Source organism: Phyllostomus hastatus, unplaced genomic scaffold, assembly GCF_019186645.2.
Source record: "Phyllostomus hastatus isolate PE091 unplaced genomic scaffold, TTU_PhHast_1.1 phas_contig_137, whole genome shotgun sequence".
NCBI classification, from domain to species: Eukaryota; Metazoa; Chordata; class Mammalia; order Chiroptera; family Phyllostomidae; genus Phyllostomus; species Phyllostomus hastatus.
This window is the reverse complement of record NW_025333583.1, coordinates 17,386,106-17,411,608: the sequence shown is the minus strand read 5'-3', so window position 1 is coordinate 17,411,608 and position 25,503 is coordinate 17,386,106. Positions and strand designations below refer to the sequence as shown.

Below are 25,503 nucleotides of genomic sequence, written 5' to 3'. Positions count from 1 at the left end.
GATTTGGATGGATGAAAGAGACCACAGGGATCTCTGTTTTTGTGTAGTTGGCTCGGTATGCCAGGGTTTAGTGCTGATAATTATATCCTTTGAATAGTCACCATCAGGTTGAATGAAAAGCTGTAGTGAATGACGGCTTATAATAGAGTCAGATATTCTGTAGAAAGAGGTAGAACCCAAGCACTTTATCCCAAAGTGTTCCTTAGTAAAGTGTTAGCTTTCTGTGATGTCTAGAAAGAGAGAAATAGAAGATGGTTCCAATTATTTGGGGCCTGGATAATTGAAAGAGTGCAACTGTCCTTTCCTGAGGAGGTGACAGAAAACTAAGGCAGGACCTCAGTGCATATTGCTGTGTTTCTTACTTGCCACATGTGTGTGTGTGTGTGTGTGTGTGTGTTTCCCTTTTCACATTTGCTTTGAACACTGTACCAGAGACTTTGGATTGAACTTTTTTTTTAGCTGACTTAAATGTGGTAAATGAAATGCACAGAGAATAAACACTTTAACTTAATGTATTCAGGATCATTTGGGGCGAAAATGAAGTGTACTTTTAAATAATTATTTGATAAATAGACCTGGCAAAAGAAATATCCATCACATCAGGATTGTTCTAGTAACAGGTCTGTGGTTTGAGAGGTCAGAAATGTAATGGAGATACAGCACTTACATGGACTTGAAGGGAGGATCTTTCTTCCTTCCTTCTTTTCTTTCTCTCTTTTTTTCTTTCTTCCCTTCTTCCTCCCCCTCCCTCCCTCCCTCCTTTCTTTCCTTCTCTCTTTCTTTCTTTCTTTCTTTCTTTCTTTCTTTCTTTCTTTCTCTCTCTCTCTCTCTCTCTCTCTCTCTCTCTCTCTCTCTCCCTTCCTTCCTTCCTTCCTTCCTTCCTTCCTTCTCTTTCTCTCTCTCTCTCTCTCTTTCAATAATATTGCCTATACGCACACGTTGTGGGTGTCAAATATAGATTTGACATCTTTCACAGAGCTGAGCGAGTCTATAAATTAGTTCCTGAATGTGTCTGCTCCTGCATAACAAGCTGATTCATATCTCTTCATTGTCCATTTTAATCCCTCTGCTTTTAACTCTGTAGGCAAGTAAATATAAGTTATTATTCCAGTCTACGTCATGGAAAACAGAGAAACATAAAAAAACACCAACTGTGTGGACCTAATTTATTAATTTTTACCTATAATGGGAGAATTAATTTGTATAATCTACTTAAGGAATTACTCACATTTTTCCTAAACACTTCTAATTATATATTCACAATGCTTGAATTTCTTTGCTTATTTTATATATTGTGCATGTAACCTGAAGGTATTTAACATGATGAACATTAACTAAAAAGATTGTATTTTTCAGTGCCCACCAAACCTTCATAAGCAAGATGGATACGCATGCAATCAAAATCAGGTATGCTGGCATGTTCATTTTAAAAATAATTTTAAATGAATTTGCTTACAAGGGTTTTTTTAAATAAATGTAATTTTTAAAAGGAAATTATAACTCAAACAATAGTAAATTATTCGAGTGGTCTTCTAATACAGAGTTGCTTTGTATCATACCAAATACTAATTGTATTATATTTAACTCTGATGATAAATTGTCCAGATTAAGGGCAAAAATTAGGAATCTAATTTATTGAGTTGTGACTATCTTTCAGTAACTCCAGTCTGTTTATTATGAAAAAATATGACAATCTGTTATAATGTGTTTTTTCTCCCTAAAGCCATGTGATAACCTAACTATTCACAAACAGAAGAAGCTCAGCATCATTTTGGTCTTATCCAAAGAAGTATACCAATTTTTGTTTACCATAAAATTTAAAATTTTAGGTGATCAGGTTAGATTTAAAGAGCTGTACTATGAGGTCCATTCGGAGTTTTAGATTTTAATGGCCTGTTAGGCTTGCGCTTGTCCTAAGATGTTTGTGATTCTCATTTTCACTGTGAAAATTGTGGGGGGAGGAAACAGAACTGGCTCCTTGTGCCTGCTAATGCATGTGTCCCTGTCCCCAGGGCCGCTGCTACAGTGGGGAGTGCAAGACCCGGGACAACCAGTGTCAGTACATCTGGGGAACGAGTAGGTTGCGTTTTCCTGTTGACGGTCACACACAATCTTCTCTTCATATTGTTCTTCTCCACCAGTCTTGCTGAAAGAGATGTGTAGTTTGGAGTGATGTGTTCTTTTTAAAAATCTGCAAAAGGATGAAATAAAGAGAACTGTGAATCTTAGTCACAGAACCACCAATAACAATTGCTGAAGTTGGTGACTGGTCATCAGAACTGAACAGTGTCGGTCAGTGCTTGTGTCTGTCAGAGAAGGGATAGTACATCCACTTGGAAAGACTAGGTTGAGTGCAATGGTCACATTCATTACCCAGCCCTTTGCATAATTTATTTTGTATCCTGGATTTAACAGTTACCTCCAAAAGGTAGTTTTCTGTTATTTTACCCCAGGAAAGTTCTAGCCCTTATTTTTTAAATTCTGCAATCTGTTAGCCTCAGTGTCAAGTGAAGAAATGCAGGTGCTGCCTCAAGTGCAGGCAGACAGAGATTTGGGTGCGTGCCATGATTCTCAGGACGTTCTAGGAATGTTAACGCGCACCATCTTCCTGACATTGGCAGTGCCTCTCCAGTGAACTCCAGTTCACGAGGGCCAGACCAGAAGAAAGAGAAATGGGCGTGCTATGTGGTTGAGGCTGGGTCACCTCCAAAGAAACAGAAAGTACACAAAAGGAGAATGGAGCCCATGCATAAGTGCTTGGCCAGTGCCATTTAACTAAAAGATTTACTCTTGGTGCTTCAGTTTTGACAGACAAAAGACAGTAGAGACATACTTCTTTCAAAAGGTTTAAATATAGACACCCAGGTGCCAACGTAAAATGTCAATTGGCTAAGACTTTATGGTATCTCCTAATATTAATATAAAACAACAATAAGAATGTTTAGTAGTCTTCTATGTGTCACTTTACTAATTTCTGCTGATGATCATTGCTACTTCCTACCCTCAACTCACCAGCAAGCATTGGGAGTGCATTGTCTCTCAAGTTAAAAGCAGTGGTGTGTTGAAGCGATCTTGTATTCGCTTGGGAGAGCCATCTGTTAAAATTTCAGGAATTTTAGAAGCCAGTCAACATCACACTGATACTTTGAAATTCACCATGTATTGCACCATGGAACGTTACGTAATGGTATTTATACCATGGAAAAATTGGTCAGTGCTACAAATTAAGATTTGTTTTTCTGGAGAATCAGTTGTCAAACATTTACTGGCGTGCCACTGGTGTAATAAAGAGAACTACTTTATTTAGAGAACTATAATATAGTTCTCTTTATTTATTTGTTTGTTTATCAATAATGAAGATAGCTAAAGTAAATTTCCTTCTCTCGCTCATCTCCAAAAGAGGCTTCAGGGTCTGACAAGTTCTGTTACGAGAAGCTGAACACAGAAGGCACGGAGAAGGGGAACTGTGGGAAGGACGGAGACCGATGGATCCAGTGCAGCAAACAGTGAGTGACCGGCCTTGGGGCCCGAGCAGTGGGCGGGGAAGCCCCGCTCCCAGTGTGAACTGGACCCAGAGTAAATGTGACTGATTTGTAAGTCAGTGTCAAGTATTTTAAATTTTAAAGTATACATTTAAAAAATATGTGGGGATATGGCCACAGACTACACTGTTTCTATGGCATGGACTCACCATTTCTGTAAAACTCAGGAAATTTCTCACATGCTGTGTTTTACCTGATGCTTGTTTTGAAGAGATGCTTTGCCACAGTATTACAAATTAATATTAGGTTTTAATTGGACACTGTTGCTACAAGATAGGTCCTATGCATGGTCTAGTATATGCAGAGCTCCAAAGCAACACATGTAGACTGTGTACATTTGGGGGGCACTCAAAGTAAAATACCATTTTTGTTCATTTCATGAACATTTGGCTAAGTGTTTTGCTAAAAGTTTTGATAACTTTATATAAAAGGAATCATACTTTCTGTATTATTTTGTATTTTGCTTCTCAAGTTCAGTGTTTTAAATGTTCATTTTTTTTGTCCACTTGTTTCACCTTCATTCACATTTGTTGCCATACACCACAATTTATTTCCCCATTCTGCATTGGTAGACATTTCGATTGTTTCTGTGTTTGGGGTATTAGGAGCCATGCTGCTGTGAGTGTTCTTTACACACAGCTTAGTGCACATACGGACACATTTTTCTAAGGCCTGTGCCCACAAGAAAAATAACTGTGATTATCCATAAAATAGGGATGTATGTTTTCAGTGCCACCAAAGTAATGCCGTACTGTTTTCTTGTTAAAACGGGTGTACTGCAGTAAACCCTACTGGCAGTAATATGTGTATGAGAGTTTGGGGCTGCATTCTCACCAGTGCTTGGTATTACCCGACTTTTTACTTTTCTCTGTTCCGGTGAGTGTGAACTGCTATGTGATTGTGGTTTTAATTTTCACTTCCCTAATTACAGTTGGAATGTAGTACATTTTCATGCATTTTTGGACAGTGGATTTCCTTTTGTGTGTGTGATGTACGACTTTAATCCTTTGCCCATTTTTTAAAAGAAAGTCATGGTTTACTTAAATGGGCTGGAGGTAGGAGCCCTCGTGGTGGATGAGTCATTGAATAATGTCACTAAACACCCAGGTGATTTCTTCTACTTTTCTTTTTTGCCTTTTTGTGGAAATTTTAGTACATTTAAAAATGTTAAGGACATCTTATTTTTTTTACCATTTTTTTTGTTGTTGTTCTATTGCAGGTGTCCCATTTTTCCCCTTGTTGCTCTCCCTGCCCACCTCCTGCCCCGGCTTCCACAGTCACTCCCCACCCTGTTGTCCATGCCCGTGGGTCATTCACACTTTTTCTGTAACCAGGCCCTTCCCCTTCTTTCCTCTCTTAGCACCCAGATCATTTTTGCCCCTTCACTCTGCATGTTGTTGCATACAGAGTTTGTATCTTCATGCTTATGAACTTAACGATTACAGGTTAGATGGAAAGAATTCACGTTCAAAGGCAGGAAGCCAAGGCAGGAACCAAAGATCTTCCTGTCAGGCTCTGAGCTTCTATCTAGAAAGCAAAATTCTCCCAAGCAACTTCTTAGCCAGCTTCTTCTCGTTTCTCAACACCCACAAGCCACTTGTAGCTCTAGATGGATAAGAAGGAAGGATGGCTGCGAAAGAGGATATGGGAATGGAAGGGCGTGACTAGCTCAGGCACCAGTCCTGGTGTCTCTCAGGGCTGAGCCCTTTGCTACCTCCAAACAACAGTGTGACCCTGTCCGCCAGGGAGCAGGGGGGGCATAGCCAACCAGCAGTATCTGACCTGATGTTTTTGTTTGGAAAGAAAGAAAATGTTTTCACATTTTGAATTTTATGGACTGAATAGCTTTGATTTTTTTAGCATAATTCCTCCTGTCTTACTCTTCTTTTTAAAACATGTTTAGTGATGTGTTCTGTGGATTTTTACTCTGCACCAATCTCACACGAGCTCCACGTATTGGCCAACTTCAGGGAGAGATCATCCCCACTTCCTTCTATCATCAGGGCCGGGTCATTGACTGCAGGTAACGTTAAATATTGGGGAACCTAATGAATGAATCATGAGAATCACAGAGTTAGAAAAATCAAAGGAAATTTCCTACTTCTCAGGAGAGGAATGTTGACTGAGGCTTTATCATCACTTTTCATGCTAAGCGTCATCTGCAAGACAAAGTCGTGTCTAGACTTGCAAATTACATTTGTTCAAAAATTGTGCCAGTTATTAGTAATGAGGCATTCTTTGTAATTATACAATCTTAAAAGTACAATTATGCTATCTCTTTAGACCCATGATTAAAGCTTTAAGCATTGGAATATGTCATTGTTTGAACACTGTGTTTTATTATTTATTACCAAAAAAAAAGAGTTTAAGCTTTGTTTCATGGAGATGTGTCTGGTTTAGAAGGTGGTTTAATAAATACTTCATCACATATAGAAACGATTTACTAAAATACTACTTATAGCTGTAGGCAAACATTTGATACCCAATTACCTATGGGTACAAGGCACAGAAAATATGAGGCTTATTTTTTAAGCCAGGGACTCATCTTATATTCCAAGTAGTCATAATTCTAAGACGCTGTGCTTTCAGTCAAATGGTACTGTCGATCCAAACGCTTTTGGCATCCCCCTACAGAATTGCCTTCTGCATCTGCAGACTCTCATCCCGTCTCCTCAGAGTAGCAAGCCTTCATCTTATGGGAGTGAATGTAAGATCTGGAGCCATCCAAAAGTAATTTTGACCAAAATTTAGTGAGTTGACTGGCCAACCAGACTGGATAATGCTGTCTTGGTCAAATGATTGCTGTTTTTCCGTGTTTCACATGGCCCGAAGGCGGTTCTCACAGCGTCTCCGACAGGGAGATCCTCCCTGGAAAACGCTGTTGTCTTCAAGTGCAGTTTGAAGCGCGTAAGCTTCCTGTGAATATGCAGGTTTTCACATGTCTCTAGACACGCTGGCCTTATTAAATCATGTTGTTGTATTCTGAACTGGTGTATTCGTAAACTGGTCAGCAAGGTACTCTGTCAGTAATTGTAGGATATTGACTATTATTCAAATTTAAGTTGTTTCGAACTTTGACATTGTAGGAGTCAGTATCAGTAGAGAAGAACCACTTTATTTTTTCTATCATGAATAATCGAATCATCTAATGATAATTTTCAACATATTTTTATTTGCTCTTTTTGCTCAACATCTGCCTTTTTGTGCCATGACACATCGGAAAGCCATGGAGAGCAAATGATAAGATTGGTTCCTTTATCGTCTTAATGTTGGTCTTGCAAGTGAAGATTTAGAATACACTTGGTACAAGTGACGTTTTTTTCCTGAAGACAGGTGCTATAGTAATGCTAAAGATAGGTAGTTTCTTTTATCATGCCCTTTTATTAAGAGGCGGTGGGGAAAGGGAAAGGGAAGAGTCGAGAAATGCTAGGAGAAGTCCATGTCCAATGGCAGCCTCTTCAGTGTCCTAACAGCAAGGCTCAGTCATGTTGACATTGCATTTGTAAGTGCAGCGCTAATGACTGTGTGAATATCTTTCTCCTTTTAGTGGTGCTCACGTGGTTTTAGATGATGATACAGACGTGGGCTATGTGGAAGACGGAACGCCGTGCGGCCCGTCCATGATGTGTTTAGATCGGAAGTGCCTACAGATTCAGGCCCTAAATATGAGTAGCTGCCCACTCGATTCCAAGGGTAAAGTCTGTTCAGGCCATGGGGTAAGTAGGCATCAGCGTTCCAGTTCAGACCTTTATTATCTGGCATCCTCAGAGTTCACGGTGCTTGGACTTCCAGTTCAGCAGCTCTCCTTCTGTGGCTGTTGCCAGTGTCTGTGCATTGACTATGATTTTCTTTTCTTAGTACCCTTATCTGCTAACGGTAACACACATATGTATTGAGATGCTGTATTTTCATGTTCTCTTTTGTCACTGGCTATTTGTATTCACCACATTTTCTACATACAGCTTGACATCTAAAGAGTTGGAAGAAAATTGATATGATTTTTAAAGGAACTGTGAAAACCCAATGGGATTACTTATACCATTTGAAATAAACTGAACCCTCTCAGTGATTCCCTTTTGGCTACTCAGCATGCATGTGGGGTATCTATGTGTACAAGGTCACACCACACTGAAGGTTGGCTCGCTGATATAATTCACACGTTTAAGGTCCTGTGACTATATCTGTATCATTGCCAGTCAAAGAGATGCTCCCTCTACCCGCGCACATCCTTGATTCTGTGAACAAAGTGTTTGGGCAGACACACCTGGCATACCTAGGCTTAATGTCTAAAAACAAATCTTAATAATTATTTAAACTTGGCTTAGTGAAAGAAAGATGTTTCAAAATTTATACAGACCTCAGAAATGGATAAAAGGAACATGAAGAAACTGAGAACTTTAACAGAAAAGGAAGATGCTGGGATGAAGGTAAAAAGGACCCAAAATATAGAGAGCTAAGCAAGTGCTATTGGATAAACAAGGTGGAAAGACCTAAAAAGCATATGCCCAGCAACTATAGTTTCAGGTTTGGTTGGCTCAGAGGCTCACAAGGGAAGCTGTGTAGCCTAGTGATCAAGAGCATGGATCAAGGGCTAGAAAGAATCCTGAGTTTGAATCCTGACTCTGCTTCTTGCTATCCCAATGACCTTGGGCAAGTCACTTAAGCTCTCTCATTCATCAGGGTGCTAGTGTGAGGATAAATGAGGTGCTGTGCATAAATCACTTAGCGTAGGTACCTGACACATAGTAAATTCTCAATACTTGCTGCATTAAAATAAAAGCAGTGGGCAGAACCTTTCATTACTCAAGTCATTGCTTTGTAAGCATTATAAAACTTAATACATTAAAAGAGCCTTTGACTCTCAACTATACTTCCCACTTTTTCATCTTGTTAAAAAAAAAGGTCAAATTTGATCTCGTTAATCATAATCACAGTGTTATAACATTTCAGATTAAAACACTTCTTATACCAATAGGCTTAAGGTTGATTATGTCAGCTCTGATAGTCTGTTTCTGAATGTTTTTCCCAGGCAGATAAGGGTTTAACCTCCTCTGTCTGTAGTTTGCAGATGGCTATATGTTTCATCTAAATTCCAAGTCCCTTCCAGCTGCTGCTTGGTCCCCAGAGGACTGGAGAGGAGGCAAACACTACTTTAGGAGGGCCTTGGCCCGGACGACTGAGAGAAGAGCTACTCTGGGCAGGCAGGGAAGGTGGGAGGGGTGGTCGTTTGGCTGGACAGGGCCACCCAATGAAATTTGGTGTTGAATGTGGTGAGGTAATACAATGCATTGGTGATTTATGTCTCCTGGTCTTTATCTCTGGCCGTGCCTCTTGAGACCAGTCTCTATTAATTCCTTGAATTAAGTGTATATGTTTCTAAAATATAGTTTCTAAAATATGTTTCTAGCAACTACTTATGAAAAAACTATCAATACATTGTCAGACATATGTGTACTTAGATAATATCAACGTGAATGATTAACATTTAATATAAAATGCCTTCCTTTTCATCTTTTGGGTTGTTGTTAGTTAACTGAAAAACCACCATTCAACTCTCTGACCCACTCATGGTTTCCCCTTGTCTGATATCTAACACTGTGGCAGACTTTAAAAAATTCGAAATGGTTTCTAAAGTGTCTGCCTGGTCCCATGTCTCTTTTATGTTTATCATCAGCATTCTGTCAAGGACAGGAAAATGTTCCATCTCTGGTCTTTCCTTTTTGCAGGTGTGTAGTAACGAAGCCACTTGCATCTGTGATTTCACCTGGGCAGGAACGGACTGCAGTATCCGGGATCCAGTCAGGAACCTTCACCCCTCCAAGGATGAAGGACCCAAGGGTTTGTGTGATTTCAGTTTCATTTCCCAGCATGCTAATAAATTCATTGGTACTCTTCTGATGGTGCCAATAGAACAACTTAATAGATTTGAAAGGAGGCACATAAGAATATCTCTTTAGCCATTAAAGTGTATAGTTCATGCTACTGCAGAATTAAGGATTCTAGTATTGAAAAAATATTTGCATTATCCCTTCTTCTAGAACTGAGATTAGGAAGAAGTAAATATACAGTTTCTTTTCTTCCACTTTCTTTTCTTTCAACTTCATTCTTTTTTCATAACCACAGATGTCAATCATTTCATAGTTTGTCTAAGCTATGTCAGTTTTCTCATAGCTGGGAATCTTTGTGGATAACATTCTTCAATACTTGAAAGGTGAACATGGAGGTTGTCATCTTTTATGCTCTGTGTTAAAGACACTTTTGATTTAAGAAGCAGTTGGAATTTTTCATGGGACTTGAATTCTTCAAAGACAACATGAAAGATCTGAAACTTGTTTTAATCAACCATTAAAAGGAGAGAAATTAGAATTTTAAAATTAAAAGGAGTCTCAGTGGCTAGCTAACTACACCGTCCTCATTCTAGAGATGAGAACCCCCAGGCCCTGAGGTCAGGTGACTTGCTGAGCTCATCCAGGTAGCCCGAGGCAGGGCTGGGACGAGGCCCCAAGTGCCCAATGTCAGGCCCGTTCTCCTCTGTTAACATATTGCTGTATTGTAGCGTGTGTCATCCTGAATAGGGTATTCACTTTGTCATCATTCTCCCTCATGGCAACCCATCATGTGGTTTTCAAAGATCAAGAAAAGTTGTCAGCTGCACTGCACAGACCTGAGAAACCAAGGAGTTACTGGAATGAATGGTGTGTCCCAGTGACATTGTCCATCAGGTTCTCTCTCTCGGTACTGCTGACAGTATCTTATAAATAATCGCCATGTTTTTTCCCTGCAGTTAGGAAAAACATGTATAGAAATAGTGTCATTTTGATCTGCCTAGTTTTGGATAAAAGCTTATTTAAACTCTCTGAAGTTCAGTGTTATTTCATGTGGGAAAATATGATTTCAAAAGCATATGAAAGTCTAAAGCCCTTAATTCCGGAAGAGATTTAGGCTATTCAGGTACGTGAGTAATGTTCAGTAATAGTGGGTGTGTTGAAACACTTTTCATACATTTGCTTAACGTGCCTGTTATATTAAAATTCTATAAGAATCACAATCACACCCTCACAGTCTGTTTCTGTTCTTCTATTACTAAAAAGGAACCAATTCCACTTGTACATGTAGCCCTTTGTTACTTTAAAACTAGAATAAAAAATTTGTGGATTTCACCACAGAAGTTAGAATTAGAGAGTATCTAGACTCTGACAGGACATACAGAGGTTCATTGTTTCCAAATTTTCTTTGCATAGCACGTCTGTGATTCTCTTAAAGACCTAAAAGCTGTTTCCTCCAGGAATGTATACGGATACCTGAATAAATGAACAGAGTTCAGGTGGCTTAGACTCTGCCTTTTTTCCTTAGGTAGGGGGTTATTAATTGCCTGGCTCTGTCTGTTCCTTATTCCTGCACCCACCCAGGCCTAGAAAACTTAATTGGAGGCATAATGCAAACAGCTACATTCTAGAGAAGGCTATATTCACAGCAGTCTTTTTATGGTTTGTTTTGTTTTCTTGCTATTTAATATGGTGCTATTCCACATTACCTGTAAAGATAACCTTTTTGGTCTTTCAAATAACACATGTTTATTAGAGGAAATTTTGAAAATACAGGAAAGATTAAAAAGAAAATCACATTCAAATCTAAATTTTGTCTCTTTGGTATCAAAATTCATTTTGATAATGTTTTTTCCTGTTGAATTAATAATATATGCCCCATGTTGGACATTCAAATAAAATGTGAAAAAATAAAATAAAAAGAAAAGAAAAACCACCCTTTTATTCCACAACTCAGAAGTGGTCAATATAAGTATTCGGTATATTTTGTTCCTGTTGTATTTTTTTCCATTGTCTCTTAATGAAACAGAGGAGCCATTGGGGTAAGAGTAATGTAACCATTGGTTCTCAAATTGTTGAAGTCCTCTTAATTTCTAATAATCTTGGTTAAACTGAAAAAAGCTATTAATTAATATACATGAAGAATAGTTATTATTATAAATTATTAGATTTCCAGAAAAATCAAGTAGTTATAGTTCAACTAAATAATAGTTTTTACCTTTATTTATATCTTTTTTAGCTTCTGTAGAAAAATCGGTTAATATGCTAGTAAAAACGGAATAACAGAGATCAAAACTACAATACTTTGTTGTAGATTTTATGATTTTATTTTTGATATACTGGTTAAGAGAAGATGAGAGAGAAACTATATATTTCTATTTTTATCCAGATAGTAAATATTTATTGACTGTCTACTATTTAAAAGACAGCACATCCTTAGCACATGGTAGGCACTCAATAAATATTATATCCCTTCCCTTTGGGAATATGTAAAGGAGAAGAAATGCTGCATATTAGTGTGCTGATTTTCTTTTTAGCATTATCCATTTGTATTGCCTTCAGGAAGCATAATAGGTAATAAACTCAGGATATTTCAACAAGCAGTACTTTCTTTTTTAAAAAAAATTTTATAAGAATTTATTTTAGCCAAACTGACGACATATGCCAGGGAACAAGTTCTCCAATGATCCCCCCGATCAGTGGGTTCAGCAGCTGTGTGAGGAGCTATGGTTTTCTCCATAGCTGAATGCTGTGTATCCTTTCTCGTGGTGGAGCTGATTTGACTGGCACTGGCCTTCCGGAACCCGGTGTCTGGGCCCTCTGCAGGTGCTCGCCTCACGTAGTGAGCAGCGCCCACAGTCATTGGGCCTGTCATGTCCATTCGATGAAGGTTTTTCTGTATACATACAATGAGAAGGTATTAAAAATACTTAGTTTTATTTAATTTTATTATATTTCCTTGTTATAGAGAAAAAATTCAAGAAGCACAATGAAACTATTGCTTCTTTTTTAAAATCATGAACCGCATGGCATAAAAGATAGATCATACTCCACTACAGCCCTTCGGGTTGAGACCAAGTTAGTAAAAGTAAAGGTGAATCCCGTGACTCTGTTTCCATTGAGTCGAGGATGTCAGAAATGAACTGATGTATTTTGGGTATTTCCCTCATTTTAATTATAAACTTCTGGACGAATTAAAAGTCTCACCTCTTCATCTGGGTGGGGACTGAAAATGTGCGTGAAAGAATTGCCGTTGTAGCCGCTGCACTAGCTGAAGTTGTCCACCTTTGTCCACTGCTTGCACCACGCTAGATTATTAGTTCCAGTTTCTCAAATCAAAAGTATTAAAAAGCAAGCAATAGGATCTTGAAGCAAAAGCAATGTAAGGTTTTGAAAAAAACATTTTCCATTACATATGCTTTATTTTTTCTCATTGTCATTTATTTTATCTCCAAAGACTCTTGTGATCTCTCTTCTCCCAACTCATTTTCACTGAACTCATTGGAAGAAATTACTTTAGTTTGTTTTGTAAGAATAGAGTACATTGAACTTTTTTTTAAAGGACCTAGGATCCACCCCCCCCTACTGTGGGTAGAATCATGTCAAGTACCCATAATTTTTATCAACTTGTAGGCATCTTTGCATTGTGGTGCTTATTGTGGAGTACAAAAGTGGAACTTCTCTCATTGGGTGGTTTACATCACCGTTATAAGAGAGGAGAGAAGATACTGGACCCTAACAAATGTTTTCATTGGTATGGAAGGACATAGAACGTCTCCAGAAAGCTCTGCTCACACCGTTTCATCCTGACCGTAGTCATCAAACCAGACAGAAAGGCCTTAGTGGCAATTTGCATTTTACAAATGCAAAAACCAATTTAATCAACAGGGTTAACGGATAGTTAGGGACAGAGCCAAGAATAAAACATAGATTACCTGATCTGGAGCCCAGGGCTTTTTCTGACATTGCACACTACCTCATTTAAAGCTGAGTATGCATTAAGTTAGAAAAGGTGAAACAATAGTTAGGTAATGATTAAGCTTAGCTGATCCATTGCTTATCGAAGGGAGTATTCTATTTTTAGCATTTAGTATTTTGAAAACAGTAATTTCTAAGTCTTAACACCTTGAGGAGTGTTAGCATTTACCTTTCGCATGTATCTTTGTAAAAGATGGCCCCCTGTGTGAGTGCACACACCTGCGGTGGGTAGGTCAGATATGGTCATGCTCACATATGCTTGCATCTCTGTTACCTTTCTCACTGATCATAGCCTCATCAGTAATGTAAGGATTTACCAAATTTGAAAGTTTTTCAACAACTGTGTGTTTCTTTTGTTTGGGTTCAGAAAAATGCCATGACATTTTTATTGACTGCTAAACTGGCTGAGTTAATATTCTCGTGTAAAATATGTGTTTTTCATTTCTTTAGATAGTTGTCCCTCTGTATCCCCAAGTGAACTTTTTAAAAATTATTATTTCATGGAAAAGAAGGAGGAGATCTGAGTGTGTTTCTGACATGAAGTATGGAGCTACACAGAACATCTGTCATGCCAGTGGGGTAATCTAAAGCATAAGGAGGATATCTAGTATTTATCCTAATCTGAAATTTTAGCAAAAATAATAAATCCCCACAGAAAGAACTTTGGGTCACAGAGTACAAGGGACAGCTTCGGGGCCTCCTGTGTTTGAAGTGTGGGTACTGAGGGGCATGGCCCCACAGCCCGTTTTGGTTCATTGTAATTACATGGGCTGAATCGTGCACCTTAGTGTTTCAGAAACTCTCTGAGAGTCAGAAGGAAAAGAAAAGGGAAAAAACCAACCACTTAGTTTCTGAAATGCAATTTCAAAATGTCTGAAGTATGATGTCTGTAAAAGAATTCTACATATTAAGTAGAAATTCTTTAGAAAAGGAGAAAATTCATAGTTTTCCTCTTGATATTATATACTTTAAAAAAATTCTACCTTTTAGCACATATGAACTGGATAGCAGAGGCTAAGACTAAAAGTAATACTAGTATACCAACAAACAACAGAAATAAGGAAACAAAAATCAAAACATGCTGCCAGGCAATAAATAATTTCCACAATTAAATTAAATCAAGTTACAATGAAAGATAGGCATGCCAAAGAGTTAGGGAGCAAAGTTAAGTTCACAATACAGTGATTGTGTTATTAGCTAGAATCTTTAAGAACTTCATCTTCAGGTTTGGTGGGGTGAAAAAAGAAAAAAAGATATCCCATCACATGCTCAGCATAGTTCCTGGAAGAAAAAGGCATTTAGTAGATAATGAGTGAGTGAGTGAACAAACACAGTTATATAATAAATAAATTAGCACAGAAGTACAACCAGAGCATAGGCCCCCAAAGGTCCAAGGAATGTCTTTTTACTGAGATGATACATTTTTTGTAGCCGTGAAGAACAGCTGAGATCTCCGTTTCCAAGTACGGCCCCTGTCCAAATCCACCCGCCTGTTAATTCACTTCCATCTGAAAACAGATTGAGAAACTACGAACTGAAAGAGATAAGCCTGCTAAGCATCCTGATAAAGAATCAAATGGATTTTACACATATTTTCAGTATGCCAGAATTTAAAGTTACCGCAGGGAGGAAGGAGGGAAGGACGAGGATGAGAGAGGATACTTTTGAAAAAGCTATCTTCCCACTTTTATCTCGCTTTGCTGTTAAGAGTGCCTACTTATCAGCAGAGATTATAGACTATACCTGTTTTTCTTGAATTTGAAGCATCTGTAGAAATGTCTTGTTCCCTCCGGTTGTGCTTCTAACATCTACACTGCAGATTGCCTAATCCTCTTGATTCTGCAGTAATAAATGACATCCTCGGCAACTACAAAAGCCTTGTTAAACAGTTATTTTTATTCATCATTCATACAGTCACTATAATTTTTAACATGTGAACACATTTTCATTCAGCATCACATTTTACAGGAGGGTATTTCCTGTAATTTAGCATATGTGGCTTATATAAAAATTGAAGAGGTACTAGGACTCGTGTGTACTTTGGCTCTAAGAGCCAATGCCTAAAACTTAGGCAAAAAAAAAATATATATATATATATTTAACATGATGTATCCCAGTAAATTTAGTATTCTGAAAGCAAGGATTTCCTAAGGTCTAAAAAATATGAGGCATTATATCTAGCATAGCTTTCATCCCAGTATTTGCCTCTACAGTTCGGAAATCTGAGCTATCGTCTAGGTTTAGTATTATCAGGTATTGTCGTATTTGGAAAACATTACCAACACCTTCTATGTTGCTCTTTTTTCCTTTCCCTTCAGCACTCCCGGGAGCTGCTCTGTTTTCTGTCGTGTGCCATCTTTTTTTTTGTTTTTAGGAACAACTCAGGCCGTGCTTAGTTAATAATGAAACTAGAATCTCACTCCTATGATTTGCCCTGCGGTAAAATAAAGTAATTGTACACTTGCTCACCTGGGTCAGAGATCTAAGGTTCACTCTCCTTTAGGAGAATATTTAGCTAAAGGGGTTAATGATCCCCATATTAAGCCTTAAGACATTGCAGCTTCCCGTTGTGGCTCTGTGTTTTGTTTCACTGTGTCTCACGGCGCAGTCTGTGTGACTGCAGCCTTGTGACAGCTGACTTCCGCTTTCATTGGGAAAGGGACAGGGAGCCAGTACTTTCGATTCACTTGAAATATGGGACAGAGTGCTTATATGTCCACACGTTTGCACGCACACATGTGGATACACAGACACACTCAACCATAAATATTCTGCCTTCCTACTTTAACCCTAAACTTCATCTTGCCGGTGCATCTTGCCTTGGAGACCGGGCTCATTCCGGTCCCATTTGCACCGAAAGCGGTAGGCAGAAGCCGTGGTGCACAGGTATTATTTCCTCAGTAACCTGCCACTCGCTGGTCCAAAGCAATTAATACAGTTTCCCAGAGACCCTTCCTTTTCTCAGGGCAAAGTCCACACACTGAAGACTCTAAACAAAAAACGAAACGTCGAATGCTGTGGCAGAAACACAAACGTTGCAGGGTTATTTGAAATATCCTTTTCCCGGTAAAACAGTTTTCCCAGTTAACGATTCATTTAATTTTAAAGATACTCTTTTTTAAATTTGTAAGATTTTCACGGAATTGAGTAAGTTCTGGATTTTCAAAAGATTTAGCTTCTTAGACATATTTTATAGTTCAAGAATTTGTTTAAAAATATACTAATGGCTTATGACTTTTCTGACTAAAATATAGATTTGCTGTTACACAGTTTAAATTACATTTTAATTTCACCTCACTCCTTATAGGAACTATAACTCCAGTTGGATTATTTATGTGTCCAAGAATATAAGAGATTATGTTTTTAATTAGGGTTTTTGGTGTGTGAAGATAAATTCAAAATTATCCTTGAATATTTTCAGTGTGTATGCAGTTTAATGTCAAGTCACCAAGCAAAGATTTTAATATATAACTGATTTTAATATATAACAAGCATTTCCTGAAGAAGTTATTCGGTATGTGAGTGAAATCAGTGTGTAATTAATTTCCTCTGTTAAAAAACATCTCCGTTTTTCCCTCCACACAGTGAACATGGCCACAAGCAGGCTAATAGGTGCCGTGGCCGGCACCATTCTGGCCCTGGGGGTGATTTTTGGAGGCACAGGGTGGGGAATAGAGTAAGCATCTTTATGCGTTTCCGAGTGTTTCCGTGTGGTTCCCGGTGTGTGAGCTGACCCCTGTGTCGTCTCGTTGATGTGTTTCCCGTGGTCGTGCCACTTGTGGTGTGACTTGGATGTGTTCGTGTCGTGCTGTCTCCTCGTGCAGTGGAGAACCTTCTCCTGTCTGGGACAATGTGGGGCACAAAAAAATATCGGGGTGCTTAGGGTGTTTTCCTAATTGAAGCGATGGTCCCAAAGCTTCCATTGCTCCTCCACTTGTAAAAGCCATTTTAAAATACAGACTTTTTTCCCCTTACTATTTATTGGCAAAAATGCTTTCGTATGAGTGTTTTATTAGGATTCTTATAACAAATTGAATCATCACCAGTCAAATAGGTTCACAAAAACAATGAGGAATTATCAACAATTGTAGCTCTTTTTAAAGACGATCTGAATGACAGACTCTAATATTTTCTCCATTGATTGAGAGTGATATAGCAGTCTTTATCTTAATTTGTTTTTGAAAAGAAGATTTTCAGGATATTGCCCATTTTATTATAAAAAGGGTTAATAATTGAAATTTGAAGTTTACATATATATTTGGGAGCAGGCATTTTAAGAATGAAAAGATACTTAATCCACACCAGCAAAATCTAAAGTTGGAACTACCTGGTGGGTTTGTCTTACAAGTAGCCAGTGTCTGCATCAGTGTCCTGCACGCCACGTGCCCGTCGAGCCCTCACGGAAGTACAGCTCTCCCGGTGCCTTTACTGCGGCTGCTCTGTCCTTGAGCTGTATCCTCCGAAGAGCCATCAGTTCCCGGGGGCACAGCGCTGTCGTGAGATGGCTGCTCTGTAGACTAACAGATGATCACGATTATTTCTAATTTCAGGGATATCATTTACAAGAAAGAAAAATAGTCCTTCCCATGCCGTCTTTTCTACTCACTGTGGTGGTGATAACACTTGACAGCGGCCCAGGGACAAAATTACTAGTCTCTCAAGGAATCACCAGATGTCCTCCAATCAGCCAGCCCAGACCATAGGCATGTTGAGAGCATCACACGTGGTCCTCCTTAGTGTCGCTGATCTGCAGCACACAGATGCTCTCCTGCCGAGCTGGGTCTGGGAGACCCAGGGACCTGAACAGCAGTACGAGGGAGCAGCTCCACGGGCTCCATGTTGTGTGGTCTACCCAAGCCTTCTCTCCTGGGTCAAGGAAGGGCTTTGATTAGACCTGGATTTTCTAAGTCACATCCCATCAGTGTGGACTGTGAGGCTAGTTAACCCCAGGGAAGCTAGAAATACTGGAAAAGAGATTTGGTGTCTCCATACCTGTTAAAAAATAAAGTATATATGAAGTAAAATATGTAGACAAAACAAACTTTGTCCTATAAAATTTCACCTTGGGTCTGTTGACTGGATTACATACAGAAGTAACATTCCTCTTCCAGGGAAAAAATTCTCCACATACATTTATGTGAAAATCCTCCTTAAAAGAAAGGTGGTTTTTAAAAAAATCTTCTCCAACTCCATTTTTATGTAATTTATTGGCTTTACTAATGGAAGGGATGAATTTTAGTAATTCTCCCTTTGGGTCGTAGAGCTGGACCTTTGTTGCAAAGCGTAGTCCTTGTCACCCTCCCCTCCCAGTGTTGCTGGTTTGTGACTCTTCCTGGTCGCGACAGGTAAGTCTGTGTACGTGTATATATTTTTTCTAAAAATAGATATTGTTCTTGGCTTATACAGTGTTTTAGGTATTAGTTTACTGATTTTTTCCTTCAAATTCTAAATTTTGCCATAATTTCTGAAAAAGTAAATACAGTATAAAAAAATAAAATCCACATAGTGCAGTGTAGTTTTAACACTGACTAATTTAACGGGTAGTGTGATGTGTATTTAGTCACTAAGGATTCCATGGACAGGGGTTTTGTTTTGTCTTGCTTTATTTCTACCCCTGTGTTTATAATTGTAAATCAGGAATTGTTTCTCATGGGCTATGTACTGATTCTAATTCCAGCCTGTTTTCTGAGCTAGTAATGTGCAAATCATGTCTAAAACATGATAATATAAATAGTTATTATAAATGTTTGTTTGAAAATGCGATTCCCTGTTAAACTTTGCACAGGAAAATGGAATAATCTTTCATTAACGCAGGGGTTAGTGACATTTCTGTGAAAGGCCTGGTGGCAAATAGTGGTGGCTTTCCAGGTGACAGGGTGTCTCTCACAACCGTGCAGCTCTGCTGTCTTAGCATAAATGCAGCTGTAAGCCCCGTGAGTGAGTGTGGCTGTGTGCCAGTAAAGTCTCTTTGAAAAAATAGGAGGGCCACAGTTGGTCCGTGGGGTGTAATTTGCTGACCCTTGAGGTATACTGTAAGCTTCGGAGCTATACAAATCAGGGTTCAGATCTTGCCTCCATCATGCATTGACTTCTAGAAGCCTCTATTTTTCCCTCTATGAATCAGGGAGAGGCATAGTCCCTGTCTCTTCTGGTATCGTGAGATCAAATGAGATAATGTCAAGTCCTTAGAAGTGCTCTCACTTAGTAAAGATACAGTGTATAGTAGTTACCTGCTTTTACTGCTCTCGTTATTGTTTATTATCACTGGTATCTCTAAAGGCCACTGAGACCTATGTTCTGCAGGACCTCAGTGCTTAGTCTTACGAGTGTGTCCAAACTCAGGAGCCTGAAGGGACTGCATCCCTGAGACTCCCATTTTAAGCATCCTCCTCCACCTTCCCGTCGCGCCCACAAGCACGGGGTAGTCTCTGAGTACAAGCATAACACCGCACACAGTTTTAGTGCTGCTGAAAGTGGCATCCATTTATGTACACAGTCGACGGCACTGATGTGAGCAGAAAAGAGAATTTTTTACACAGCAGCGGATGTGTACACGAACCCAAGGATTTTAGGGGAACTACCAAAATTGGCCTTGTGACTTTGGGAACAGGGACCTACGGTGAGGAAAGAAAGTATTTTGCTGTTAAGGTGCACTGTGCCTGCATATCAGCGTCCTGTAACCTGGGCTATTTCAAATAATTCTTTGACTAGAGTTAATGTTGCTTACATTTAAGAAACATGAGCCAAGGTGTTTTCCATGTGAGTGGAGAGGGTGTACTGGAATATATATATCATCTCCTCCTCAAACAGTTGATAGGAATTCCACTTTCTTTTTTTTATTTCATTCAAATTACCTGAGTTTTATGCTTCCTTCCTCTTGCCTTTGGATCCCCATGTTACTGTTTAAACACTGCCCGAGTCTGTGCCATGAAGAAGTGTATCTTTGAGAACAAGGCTTCAGAGTCAGACCTTTGTTGGTAACCTCCTTCTGACTTCTGAATTTTAACTGTCTCCCAGTGGGGGATAAGAAATTTAGCACTCAGATGACTCTATGTGCTGCTTGAAAGAACATTTCAGTAGAATATTTTTCCTTCTTTTCATGCACTCATTTGCCAGCAGGTTGAGCTGATTCTAACCCAGTCGGGATCTTGATGGGTTCTTTTACTTGTTTGATTCATGACACGGGGGAAGGGGAGGAGGAGAGAGACGTGCAATGACAGTGACTGGGGCATATTTGCTTCAAATTCTGTGAAAGGTGACTTCAATGGGATTTAATTGTTGGTGGTGCAGAAACCTTAGACGACAGGCATTCGAATCCAAGCGGTAGCTCTCCACAGCATCGAGTGAAATGAAGCTGAGTAAATAAAGGTGGTTTGTGTGTCCAGCAGTCTTTTATGCAGGGTGTTGACTTCCTGAAACCGCTCAACTGCCTTTCCCTTGTGGTCATGAAAGTGGTTGGCTCATATGACTTTCTTCCCATGATCCTTTGTCACAGGTCCTAGTGCCACCAATCTCATAATAGGCTCCATCGCTGGTGCCATCCTGGTAGCAGCTATTGTCCTTGGGGGCACAGGATGGGGATTTAAGTAAGCAACGCCGCATGCCTTCTTCTCAGTGGCTCTGGCACTTCTCTTTTCTGCTTACATAACCACGTTTTGAGTTCCTGCTACAAGTCTTAACAGTAAAACTGATTAAAAGAAGTATTTTCTTTATTCCCAAATGAGTCAGAAAAGAAGAAACTTGAAAACTCAAATTTCATCATCTGGCAAGTAGGAAAACAGGAAATGTAGAAGGAATTCCCATGCACTGGATTAAGGAGAAGGAAGTGGAAGCTCTTTAACAGAAGACGTGCCAGCCTTTTGGAGCAACATTCTGAGACACATTTGCTTATACACAGTTAATCGAGGAGACGATGTAGTTGGAAATGGTGGATAGAAACCTCTTGTGTCTGTTTAAAACTGGTTTAGAGTCCATTGACGTTTTGAAATTTTCACAACCTAAGTAACCATTTGTTCATTATTTTTTACCTGTAACATATGTAGCTTTATGATTTGAAAAGCTTCAGTATTTTATAAAACAGATTTTCAAACAGATTTTCCTTAATTCCCTAACCAACTGAATTAGCTTCACGGTGGAATTTAAAATCTGTGGGTGTGTCATACTTAAGTTTCTAATTAGCTGCTAATATCGGCATGACTGGTGGGCCTGGGGTGTTTTCATAGTACCCCTTAGTTTGGATTGTACATTGATCCCTGAGCTAAGTTCGTTTCAACAGACATGCCAGGTAATCACAAATAACCCTCAAGTACGATTAAAATTTTCAAACCTTTATTGAGCTTGGATGTTTCCATACTGCAGATTCATTGGGTAATTGCTTTTTCTTTCTTTCTTTTTTTTAGCTTTTCATGCTTCAATGACTTACGATTTGTACATAAGACCTTCTGTGCCAAATGTTCCTTGTGATAAATTAAATTTCAACCAGATCTATAGAAACAAATTTAAGTAGGAAATAAGACCGTTACCCAAATTCAAAACTCACTTTGCCTTCGTCTGGTTACTCAATAGAGGAAGTTTCTGACCTGAACTGTCTGAACAATTGCCTTAATTAGGAAGTTTAGTTCGTTTTGTATTTGGAATTCTGAATTCAGTATATTTACAGCAGCTAAAGTGTTATTATTAGAAAATGATTATGAAAAAAAACACAAACCAAAAGATGATTTAAATAAATTCAAACCTACAAGTCTTTGAGTGATTTCAACTTGAGAGCTATTATCAAATAGTACCTCTTTTCTACAGAGATATTTATAAACTTGAACTTGTTTGATGGAACAGTAGTTTGGGCATCCACATTTTTTCAAAAGCGCACTCCAAATGGGCAACTCATGTTGGAATGTCTCATCATTGTATTAACAAGACATTGCCCAGATATTGAATCACTCATGTGGCACATAATAAAACAACATATTTTTATTTGAACTGGCCTAATTCAGGCAAAAATGTTCTTCGTGTCTTCCTGCTGTAAACAGGTCACTGTACATTCCAGTTTTTCCATGATCTGTTATTTTATAATGCCCCCTTGAAGTTTTTCATAAATATGCTCCAAGAAAGATAAATTTGGCTTATGCTCAGGCACTGGGAAATCTCAGTTTCAAAGGCCTGGAAAACGTGCTGCTGTGCATCTTTGTGTATCTCTGTCATCCAGCCCTAGGCAACACCAAATTTCCCATTTCAGCATTTGGAGATAAAACCTCTCTTCTGTAGCAGGACCTCAAAACAGCGGCCTGGCCTAGCTCACAGCTTGAATTGCATGTTTCTTTGGGGAAAACTAGAAAAGCCTTTTATCACTGTGTATATAAGTGGATTAAGCCCTGTCCAGATTGTTTATATCAGGAAGAGGTGTCTCAGCCATCAGATGAGCAGCAAAAGGGTGGTGGGGAGGGACCCTCAGCGAGGCATGGGAATGCTGTGCAGGCGCATACTGGCGGGCTAGGTCAGTGCCCCTTCCCACACCCTATGACCCTAATAAAGAAAAAAAATTGCAGAAAGGGCCAGAACAGTGTGAAGTAAAAATTTTTGTGCTCTGAAAGAAAATGAAGAAGTGAAATAACTTCAGGAGTTTAAATGTGGAGGAACTGCTGCTTTTTGTGCTATGGGTTGCAACAATGAGGCTCTGAATTTGCTTTCAACTTTCATAGCAGCTACGTGGTTTATGCTCAGCATTAAAGAACTACTTCAACTTTGCAATAAAGGACTTTGGGTGACGAATGATAAAGTTTAGGTTTCCTCACCCCTTGGGCAGTCAGGGAGATGATTAGTTTCAATATGCTTTGGATGTATATTTGCTAGCAGAACGGAAAGCCTTTGAGTTTTTCATTGAGCTCAATGTGGATACAGAAGAGTTCCCTTCAGAATCCAAAGTTCAAAACTAGTTTTGAAGATTGCTCTAAATACCTTTGTGAGAAATCCCTCTTGCCTTCAGGTTTTTATGACTAGGAGAGACATTAACAAAGAAACTTGAGGGGTTTTTGGGCACGTAAATTTTCAGGTTAAAGGGCGATGTAGAAGCACTCGGGGTGAGGCTGAGGGGGTGGGTGTTGCTTTTTCCTCAGGTGTGTTTCCTCAGGTGTGCCACTGTGAGCAGGGGAGATGTGGAAGCAGGGTCACGCCATACCTGACCTGTCCGAGTATAAATGAGAAGTACAGCTGTGCTTCAACCCTGACACTATCTGCCACTCTTCATAGTTTTTCCTCTTCAATCATATTTCCTGTGAAATAGGTGGTAAAAAGCAAGAGTGTATGTGAGTGTGCAAGTGTGTGTGAATGAATGTAGCGTGGGTGTACAAGGTGATAATGATGGTTTGTCCAGATTATTGTGATAAAAAATAATATAAATTTAGGTTCCTTCTTGGCAGAATAGTAGAGTCTTTGCTTAATGAAAACAAGACTCCCACAAGCAAGGCTTTAGAATTCCTGAGGAAATCCTACAGGAAAAAATGCTTTATTTGGTAGGTTATTGTATTTAACATATTCTGATGTATTGAGTAATGTGGTAGATACACCTTAGTAACTTGAGTTAATTTCGTACTCCAAAAGTACGACGTTTCTAAGGGATGATTTAGTCTGTGGATTCCCAGCCTTTAGGGTCTCAGATTTTTTCTCTGAGAAATCCTGTGAAAAAGGCACATAGGGTCTTGGCGCGTCACAGTGTCCAGCATGCCCCCGTATCCACATTCATTCACCCTCACCTCGTGCTCTCTTCCTGTCTGTCACCAACAGACTAGAGCTGTGGCGCAGAGGGGTGCAGCCCTCCATCCTGGGGGACTCGTGGGGACTCATAGCCTCTATCTGATATTGAAAAATAACCTACACGGTTAGATCGTTAGAGTTGCTTGTACTCGACTTTGGAGAAAATCATGTAGATGAGGGGCCATTCTAGTAGTATCTTCTCTAAAACTGAGAAAACAGGACCAAAAAGTGAAAAGAGAATTTCATAACCTCAATTTAAGTGAACAGAATGTCATGACCTTGGCGGTGGCTTTTCATTTGACATTCTCTAAATTCGAATACAAGAAAGTTGACGTGAGTGATCTGGTCGTTCACATGCGCATAAAGTATATGAACATCATCCTAGTTCATGGTAATACGAAAGGGAAATTCTAGGTGACGGTAGGAAAATTACTTGAAGGCAGCAGTGACATAGGCTGTGGGCAATTCAAACCACAAGGTTTTAAGATGAGTATTGCACTCTCCCAACTGTATTGTAGCATCTCGGCCGGTGGAACCCCAGCACCCTGTCCCCTCTCCCACGGCTTGCTCTCCCCATGGGGTTCATGGCCGTGGTGGCCGTAGTGGCCTGGCAGAGCTGCTCCTGACATTAGAAGAGTCAGTGCAATAAGAGTGGCATTACCATATGTAGTTTCTCCTCTGTGAGAAGTTTCTTGGGTTACAGATTCTTACTGAGCCTGAGTTTGTGAGCAGTTCTGTTTGGCCCGTGTTCTGTTCGCTGGCCACGCTACAGAAAAGACTGGTTAGGCACTCACCTCCTGAAGATGTAAAAGACCCTAGCTGCGTTCTCACAAGGAGAGTTAACTGAATTGTTGGGATGTCAAAGTTGGATGAAATTTCAAAGGAAGTTAATATGGGTAAGGATATTTTCTGGAAAGAATCAATATCTTTTTTTAAATTTTGGATTTTAGAGAGTTAGGAAATTGGATCAGTGTTACCTAGTCTTTCCACAAGGGAGGATAACCAGACTGCTGCTTATCAGAACTCCACGACCATATCCCAGTGCATCATTCCCCTGGCGCCTGCCACTCCTGGGTCAGGCACTTGCTCACTCAGATCTAGCAGGTGGTGGGGGGGCCGGTTGGCCAGGAAGACCCAGTTCAGCCCCCTGGCTCAACTTCCCAGGGACGGAGCTCAGTCTAAGGTCGCCTAGAAAGGGTTGGGTGAGGCGTTACTGGTGGCCAGCAAGGACTCACTGTGGAGAGATGAGAAGGTGATAGTGGTGGGTAAATGTACCTTTGAAAGACCTAAAGGCTTTACAATCTGAGATGGTTGTTGTTACCTGAAAAGATTTGTTTTAATTTTGTATAGACATATGTGTGTATAATATATATTGTGGAAGAAAGTCCAGGTTTTTCAGAAGTAGTAAAAGT

General features: G+C 39.4%; 1 protein-coding gene across 1 annotated transcript in view; it reads left to right on the top strand.

The window, feature by feature from the left end:
* The window catches only part of ADAM23 (ADAM metallopeptidase domain 23), a 147,213-nt gene that overhangs the window by 115,895 nt on the left and 5,815 nt on the right, over positions 1-25,503 (top strand). Inside the window, exons 19-25 of the mRNA XM_045855941.1 lie at positions 1,357-1,407; positions 2,013-2,076; positions 3,401-3,506; positions 5,446-5,565; positions 7,090-7,258; positions 9,269-9,380; positions 20,841-20,931. Coding sequence (XP_045711897.1) covers positions 1,357-1,407; positions 2,013-2,076; positions 3,401-3,506; positions 5,446-5,565; positions 7,090-7,258; positions 9,269-9,380; positions 20,841-20,931 — 713 coding nt within the window. The remainder of the gene's footprint in view (positions 1-1,356; positions 1,408-2,012; positions 2,077-3,400; positions 3,507-5,445; positions 5,566-7,089; positions 7,259-9,268; positions 9,381-20,840; positions 20,932-25,503) is intronic.